General features: G+C 44.9%; 1 protein-coding gene across 2 annotated transcripts; it reads right to left on the bottom strand.

Annotated features, from left to right (window-relative positions):
- Window positions 1-1,727: 1,727 nt before the first annotated feature.
- On the bottom strand, window positions 1,728-7,536 carry LOC311327684 (ankyrin repeat and LEM domain-containing protein 2-like). Of its 2 annotated transcripts, XM_084460770.1 has the most exons (12): window positions 7,424-7,536; window positions 6,249-6,632; window positions 5,951-6,148; window positions 5,669-5,862; window positions 5,398-5,586; window positions 4,653-4,775; window positions 4,498-4,561; window positions 4,213-4,394; window positions 3,999-4,105; window positions 3,238-3,831; window positions 3,017-3,148; window positions 1,728-2,929 (listed from the first exon to the last, which is right to left on the bottom strand). In XM_084460770.1, exons 1-12 carry the CDS (start codon window positions 7,434-7,436, stop codon window positions 2,689-2,691), a joined length of 2,421 nt encoding a protein of 806 aa, XP_084316896.1. In that variant the 5' UTR covers window positions 7,437-7,536; the 3' UTR covers window positions 1,728-2,688. The 2 variants fall into 2 exon arrangements, with proteins under 2 accessions (XP_084316896.1, XP_084316895.1); XM_084460769.1 differs by lacking the exon at window positions 7,424-7,536 and having other exon boundaries at window positions 6,249-6,893.
- Window positions 7,537-8,773: the final 1,237 nt, after the last annotated feature.

Genomic DNA, 8,773 nt, shown 5'->3' on the forward strand with positions numbered 1-8,773 from the left:
AGTGGTAGCTTCTTCATTAGCATTGCCAGATTTTATTTTATTTTATGAAGAAGTGGTAAATTGTTTTTATAGCTCTTTTTGCCATTATGAGCAGGTTGGCTAGTTGTAGCTTGTTGAGCACTGAGCACTACAGTCAATCTCATTTTTTTCGACGGACGAGTTGTGCCATTAGTGGATTATGAATATATATATTTTTAAAGGTAGCCTAGTTTAAGTAATAAATACACTTTTAAAATTAATGATGATCTAACACAAACTGGTACAAACCACAATTATGTATTTAATAATTGTTTTAATTAGTAAAAAAAAAAATCGCCAATGCATGTACTGACAGTGTGAGGGAATGAAAAATCACTCAGGGGTATAGAGACATGCTAAAATGAAACAGATGTGTAGCCTATAGAGGCATGAATAAAACAAGAGTAGCGGCATAGGCTACTAGAACGCTACTCAAAATGGTATTTTGTAAATATGTTTGAAAATATATTGAAAGACATGTTTTGGGGACCCCAGAGAAAGGGATAGGGAACCTTTAACAAAATAATTTGACCCATATGTGTAAACTTTATGTAGGCTAGTAAAAAAACATTTCTTTATAAAGTAGCCTAATGAAAAGAGTAGCTTGCACACTCGTGCTCCAATGTTGACTTTTACTAGTCAACGCTTTCAGCCTTTTGTCAGGACATCTTACAAACAGTGTGTGTCACACTCATAAAATAGACGATTGCAGGTCGTAGGCTACAATATATTAAAGTTTACTCTAGTAAAAGTCAACATTGGACTTTTGAATGTGCGGGCAGTGCTCTCTTAGGCTAACCTAACCCAGCACCCTGATAAGTGACGTGCGTATCTTTTCAACTTTTCATGTTCATAAAGTAAGAAAGGAAAAATTAACTGTGTAACTTTATATCAATGCTTGAGTGTATGTGCAAGATAAAACACATTGGAAACATAATCACGGTTAAGACCATTGGTTTCCATAAATATTGTCCAGAAGTCAAAATAAATGATAGTGACGTTAATGTCAAAAGAAGTGAAACTTGCTAGCATGAACCATGGCATGGACCAAACCATTTAAGAAGGGGGATATTGCTCAGTAAATTAAAACTTTTTTCATCTGTATTGCATTATTTGTGGCTTAATTTGAATTCTGATGCAGCATTAGTGTGACTGAGCTACATGCAGAATAATTTCCTCATAGAAAGAGGGACCTCTTGTTTTTTGTGGGCCCTGCTTGCTTGTGGGCCCTTAATCATCATCACCTTTCACCGCTAAACAACGGCGCTGGCCCTGCTCGAGCGTAGGATACACCCGTTTAGAAAAAACAATGGATTTCTATTGATTATGAATTTAATGCACACAAGGCCTACTCAAATCAACAAGAGTCCAGCATCTATCCTGCTCTAAGGCTTCACATTAATGGTGTGTACTGGAATAATCTGTTTTTGGTTATTTCCCCATGTTTGGCATAAGGATACATTTCCTATAGTTTTCTGATTGGTTTCAATTTTAATTTTACACAGGGAATATGAAAAAAGTGCAGATTTGGGACTTCAGAATCTGAACATTGGACAGGTGCAAGGACAAAACAGGACAGTGCATGACAACAACACAAATTTATTTTTTAGTGTTTTACACATTGGCTTGTGAATGAGGTGTGCCCCCTTCCCCCTCACCCTCTCTCCCCCTTTCACTTAGTTATTTTAAGCACTTTGGGTGTCATGAAAAGCAGTATGCAATTAAAAATAATAATAATAATACTTATTATTATTGTTATTATTATTATTATTACAGGACAGTGATGACAGTAACATGCAATGTGCAAGCATACACAAGTTCATTACAGTTTCTATATGTTATATACTGATTCAATCAGAGCAGTCAGAATAAGTGCAGAATTGTGTACTTCAATACAAAAGTGCCAGTGGGGGGGGGGGGGGAACTATGGCGGACTATCTTCATCTTCATCTTCTATGGCGGACTATGTTTGTCTTAATTGTCCGCAGACTCGTGCCAGAGGGGAGTGATGTGAATAGGACATGGCCTGGTTGTGTGTGTGTGTGTGGAGGGGGGGGGGGGGGGTCGGCTATGATCTTCAGGCAGGGCCTGTAGACAGAGCAGGTTGCAGCCGGTCGCCCTCTCAGCTGAGCATGTCCAACGCAGTTTTGTCCTGCCCTTGTCTGTGGTAGATGTGCTATTGTGCAATATCTGCTTCCTCAATCAAATAAATTGAATTGAGATATCACACCAGAACGGGTGAGTACAACGTTTCATCAAAACGGCTGTATTACACGTTGACATGAGAACGGTGAGACTCAATCATTATTCTACACAGAAATCCATTGTATTTTTAAACGGGCATATCCTACGCTTGAGCAGGGCTAAAACGTAGCAATGACCCGTTTGGCAGTGTGACCAACGCTTCTATTTCATCTTTTATTGTGATACTGGGTTGCACAAAGAACCGTCAAAGAGGGAACACATCTGGACAATCTGAAAGCTCATCAGGGGAAATTCCCTCCATGAGGTGAGAGCCATAAAAAGCTGATCGGTAAGAACTGTGGACTATATGCACCCATATTAATGCAACGTATGTTAACACTCTTGACGTTTGTGCCACAACATTTTTATACAGGCTTTACAACGTGCCAACCTGTTCTGCTGCAGTGGCCATTACCATTTACCATGTCAGTTTGGGGACCTGAAGAGGATGTGCGTGTCGTTGCTCTGTGTGGGGGTGTGAGAGCCAGGGCTGGGGAGCTCAGCCTGTGTGGGGGTGTGAGAGCCAGGGCTGGGGAGCTCAGCCTGTGTGGGGGTGTGAGAGCCAGGGCTGGGGAGTCTGCTCCGTCCTGGAGGCCATGGAGAGCCCAGCCTGCTGGGGGTGCCGTTCTGAGCCTCATTCACACGTCTCCCCATGGGGCTCGGCCAGCTGAACATGGTATAACAATATCAATACATTATTGACCTAGCAGAAACAACTTGTTCTACCACAAATGAGAGTGAACATTGAACTCACCTCTGCCTCTGTGACAGGGAATAGGCCAGAATGGTGTCCCTCCACTTGCTGATGCAGGGGTACAGCTCAGGGTCAATCTCTAGGTCTTCCACTACAGCCAGAACCTCCCTGTCCAACTTGGTAGGAGATTGCCTGTAAGACACACGTAATGGCATTGAATACAGCAGCACAGAAATTAATCTAGGTTGTGTACTGTTCCTCACTAAGTACTGAAAACATACCCCTCGATGAACAGAGACTGTCTTGTTGGGGTGTCTGTCATGAGAACTGTGATTTCGGAAGTGTCCTCTGTGGATTTGTAAGATGAGCAAGAGGAAACTGAGCCTCTCCTGTCTCTCCCATCTTCCCTGAGTCCCGCTGAGTGCTCCGAGCCCTCGTCTGCGGTCATGTACTCCTCGGAGCAGGTGCTGGACAGCTCCTCCTCTGCCCTCCCCTGGCTCCTTCCCCACGTTCTCCAGAAGCTGCCATCGTCCAGGTCAGCGCTCTCTGGCCCTGCTATTGCAGATGGAGCTGGACAGCTGTCCGCCAGCCCCACGGCCTCTCCGTCCAGAAGACTGGCTCTCTCAAACTCCGACAGCAGGTTACACACAGGGGACTGGGAGCTCTGCTCCACTGGGGGGGACCTCCTGCCCTCTGAGGCTTCTGACCCCTGAGGGGGGCTGCTGTTGATATCAGACAGGATGCGCTTGTCCTTGTTCCTCTTCTCCAGATAGTCGTCCAGACTTCTCAGTCCCTCCTTAGAGGAGAGGTCAACAAAGCTGTCCAGGAATTCCCAGTACTCTGCCCATGGATGGCCCATGTCATGCGCAATCTCCCTATGAAACAGATCACAGATGGTACCCTAAATATACACACACATACACACACTGATACTTACTGTGTGTACAGTGATTAAGGATGTTTTCACAAAAGCGCTTCAGTCAGTCATCAACCAGATTAGGATTACTCCGGTGTTTTTAAGGGATTACTGGTCCACTCTCACCTGCCCACACGCTCCACTCCTCTGTCAGGGTCTGACTTGAGAATGTGCCGGAAGCGCTCGGCTCGATCCCCGGGGCGGGTTCTCCACAGTCTGTAGAACTCCTCTGCCTGTGGGACACACCGAAAGGTACAAGTTATTGTTTTTTGTCATTAATTTGCATGATCGTTACTCCAGATCATCATGAATATTGTAGATTATACTACTCTATGTGTACCTTTGAGGGACTGAGGGGGCCCACATAGGCTCGTACACTCATGACTGGGTCCATGGGACTCCTTGATGCTCCACAGTCCAGTGAATGAAAATCCATCTCCAGTGGCCTGGGTGACCATGGCAAGCCAATCACAGGCTGGAAGCTGTTGTCAGCGTCCCTCAGTAAAGGAACATAACACCGGTCTGTCAGAAGGACACAAAACCACAGCTTATTCACCAATGAACATTTTCATTATAAAAATGTCTAAGAGTGACCAGCACTGGACGACTGGTAACCGTAACTTACCCTCCAGATAGTCCCTGATTGTTTTCTTTATTTGCAGGGTTTTGTTTTTCCTTTCACATACAACCTGAAATGGAATACCCTGTTTGTGAATCTGTACTTTTGCACAGCATGTCTTGATATTTGTGCAACACCAGACAGTACTGCGCTGGACTTACACTGGAGGGCTTCTGTCCGTATTTGTTCCTGCGGTGTTTGTCTGTGGCCGGATGAGAACACAGAACATTCACCACTTCTGGACAGCCGAACTTACAAGCAAAGTGAAGTGGAGTTTCATTGTTCTGCAGGAACAGAAGTAACAACAGAACAAACAGACATCACTCCTGCCTTATCAACCCTTACAGACTATGGCTGTAGTCATATACCATGAATGGAGTTCCTCTGCCTGGAGTACAAATGCCAGTAGGGATGTTAACAGTTAATCGACTATTGATTAATTGCAGATAAGAATTTACTCGAGTAAGATTTTGGTTACTCGATTAATTGTTTGTTAATGGAATGGAGCTTTTTTTTTTTAATGAACGTTTTCAACGGAAGTTGCGTGAAATGGAATCATGATTTAGTAAGTAAGTAAGTAAACTTTATTTATATAGCGCCATTCAAAGCACGAATGCACAAAGCACTTCACAATACAAATAACACATTAAAAAAATGTAAAGGTCTGACTGCACATGAGGGCCATGCCATGTAGTGAAGGCTAATTGGGATGCTGGGAAATTTCAAGGTCACAGCGGAAGAAGACACAAAAATGAAGCGAGCAAAGCACAGTCCAGCGTGGGACGTTCTTATCAATTAATCGACTATCGTTTGTTAAGGTTAACAGTTATCGATTAATGAAATTCCTTGAAATTTGCAACCCTAAATACCAGTGTAATCCAGTTACAGTGTGACTAGGCTACTCACTATTTTATCTGGTGTGTTGAGGTACAGGTCTACCAGGTAGCGTGTGCGTTGGTATAGCGTGGCCTCCTGGTCATCAGGGTACATGAGTCTCATGAACTCTGGGCTCTCCAGAGTGTCCAGGAGGAGCTGGACCAACCCAGCCTGGTTCTCTCTGGCTGCCACATGCAAGACATTATAATGGCATCCCTCCTGATTACAAAGACACAGAGAACTGTTTTTGTGAGAAAGTATAGACCTATGGATTATACACTCGGTATTGATGGCTACGTACATGAACGATGGTGGGGTTGTCTCCAGAACCAATGAGGTAGCGTGGGTTGTCCCACACCAGGCTGCTGAAGGCTGCCTGGTCCCCCTCCTCCACCGCCTTCCTCAGCCTGGCCGTCAGGTCCTGGGTTCTGGGGCTGCGGAACTCGTTGGCCCTCTCTGGGTTCCCGGCTGGACCCTCCCCAGAAACAGGACTGCCTGGGGATGGGGGGTGGTTTGGTGGAATATTAGTGAGTGAATATTAATAATAGCTTAGTCAGCCATGATTGATTATCTTGATTTCCACCTGTGTCAGTGACAGATTCCAGAACCCCCCGTGTCAGATCCGGTGTATTTGTGCTGGGTGGTGAGAGGATTTGTTCATTTCTGCCCTTAGCAAACTCCTCTGCTTCCTCTCGTGTAGAGAAGGCCTTGAACCTCGCCCCTTTCATGGTGGCCACGGCTCTCAGGGCTTTCCTCCTGTCCACGTACACGCAGACGTTCTCTGATGAGAGACAAAGCGCAGACTGGCGTTCTCACATGCAACCACATATAATACAAAGTCATTATGTTCCATCACTCTATGGACCAGCAGCCAGTCTTACCCGTCTCTCCGGATGACTCCTCCCTCTGGGGATAAATGCCGTAGTAAACAGGGGGGGAGTCTGGTTGACTCACTTGTGCCTCCTCACAAGGGGCAGGACATCTCTCTGCTGTGACCCCAGCGTCTGCTGACCTCAGGTCAGGGCTGGGGTCAGAATCCCCTCGGTCTGCTGTGGCCCCTCCTGACACGTCTTCATGGGAGGAGGAGCTGGTCAGGTCAGCTCCATCCCTCTCCAGGAGGGCGCGGGCCAACCTTCTTTCAAAGATGGCCCGAGTAGTGGCGGTGATGGGGCCGCACTTCAGCCCCGCTCCCATGGTCTCCTGTCGTAACTGATCTGGAGTCAGAGTCTGTAGCCTGCTCAGGACTCCCTCCATGGTGCTGTGGGCTGGTGGGACATGGAGAGAACCGTCACACAGCGCACACTTCCTGGGTTCCCCAACACAACAGGACTCATGGAACATGGCACCTGTATCTTGGACATATGACAAATAAACATCATTGAATTATAAGAAATTTGGTTTTGAAATCAACCTCATCCAAATGAAGCTGTACACAGTACCAGCTTGACTAAGCAGCAACAGAGCTGCCTGGAATTTAGGGGCTAACCATTAGTATCCCAACCAACAACTCTTCATAATGACGGGATAATGCAGTCTATTTTAGATTAGGCTACAAATGTAATACTATAACATTTAAACGTTTCTAAAGAACATAATGGCTACTATACTTACCTGGCAACGTGCTTATGTGGATACAGTTCAATCCATGGAGAATACGTTTTGCAAAAACATAACTAATGCTTTGTTTACATAGGAGAGCGCGAGCTCATTGGACAACTTGACCATATTTAGCCCCGCCTAGTCCGACAATGCAGCACACGATTTTACTAAAATCTGTCTGTAGGTGACGTGTTCATGCTAAAATAACTGCTGGGTGTCAGTTTTCCTTGCTTTCCACGATTAATCAAACATTGTATATCGTGTAAGAAACCACAACTAACAGCATTGACTCGTGCCACGCCACCACACGCAGCCACCTGAGATGTTGAAGGGTTGTCTAGACTCTGGAAACGTGGTGACTTGTCTGTTTCCTTATAATAGCAGGTCAAGGTATTGTTAATAGTCAGCTAATTACGTCAAAAATATCGCTTTAAAAAAAAGGATAAATGTTACTCACGTACAATGCACATGCGGTACAGTCTGTAAAGAAAGATGTCTCGGTTACATTCGTGTTTCTCTCAATCTCGCTAGTTTCATATTCCTCGCGTGGGCGTTGACTTCAACTTCAGCATTGGTAAGGGCGTGTTCAAGATGAGGAACGCTTTCCTTTTCCTTGTGGAAAACATTTTTGTGGTGTGATATTTTAGCCAGCAGGTGGCAGTATAATATCAGGTATGCAGTCAGTATGTCAATACAATCCACTAAAATCGTAAATGTTTTTTCACTGTTTCACAGGAAAGTGCCTACACTCTTGAGAATTAATTTGGATGTTCACATAATTTGGAGATCTCGCCATACAACAATATCATCTCTCCACTAAGTTACCTCATAACAGACTTTCCCTCCACAGAACATACTGAATTGTGTCTGAGAGATGGAGCCATTTGAAGCCTCTCTGACATCTCTGAGCCTCCCAGTCAGAATGTCTCACCTGGCCCTGATAGAGATAGCGCTGGTGAGGTGACTCTGGCCCCCGCTGGAATTTAAGTACCCCGGCACTCCTCCCCTTTCATCATGACAGGGGTGAGGGGAGCCGGGGGGGGGGTTACTGCTGAAATGCTCAGTGGCTCACTGGCCTTTCTCCTCCCGCCTGCCTGGCTCAGATGGGGTTCTTTATTAGTGTCAGAGCCAGGCCAGCCAGGCTCATTCCACTCTGACCAGGGCACTAAGGAGGGAGGGGCCGACAGATGAGAGTCTAGCCCAACTGACTGAGTCAAGGACAGGAGCAGAGTGGCACCACAGAAGAAGAGAGGCTGTATGTTTATTCAGGAAGTGACAGGTTCTGGGCTGACCAATGATGTTGATCAAGATCAGTGAGCAAGTGAGCGTGAATATACCAGTAATTCAGCTGATATGAAGGAAGGGATGTATGGGCGTCTGATATGTCAAGAGAGCGTGTTCACTTAGCCTATAGCAGGACAGGAGGAACAGCATTTCCCATGATCCCGCTCAAAATTAAATATGCACAAGATGAATTTTAAATTGGATTCAAGTATATATTTAGATGAGCCTTACCAATATAAACTGTAGGCTATTGCTGAAGATGTCAGGTTTTAAAACCTGTCGTTCATTTTATTTACAACTATTATTTACAACATGAAATCAACATAACATCCGTAACAGCCATGCAGTGATTAGATGACCATTATGGTAATGGATTTCTATTGATTCATATAAGACTAGCATCTGTCTTTTCAGGGTACATTTAATCACAGTGATGGTTTAAATCTACATTTTCACTTTCATTGCCCTCCCTAGTAAAAAACCTTTCATACACAGAATCCATATGTTTCTCTCATTGTTATAT

This window comes from Borostomias antarcticus (assembly GCF_949987555.1).
Source record: "Borostomias antarcticus genome assembly, chromosome: 2".
Lineage (NCBI taxonomy): Eukaryota > Metazoa > Chordata > Actinopteri > Stomiiformes > Stomiidae > Borostomias > Borostomias antarcticus.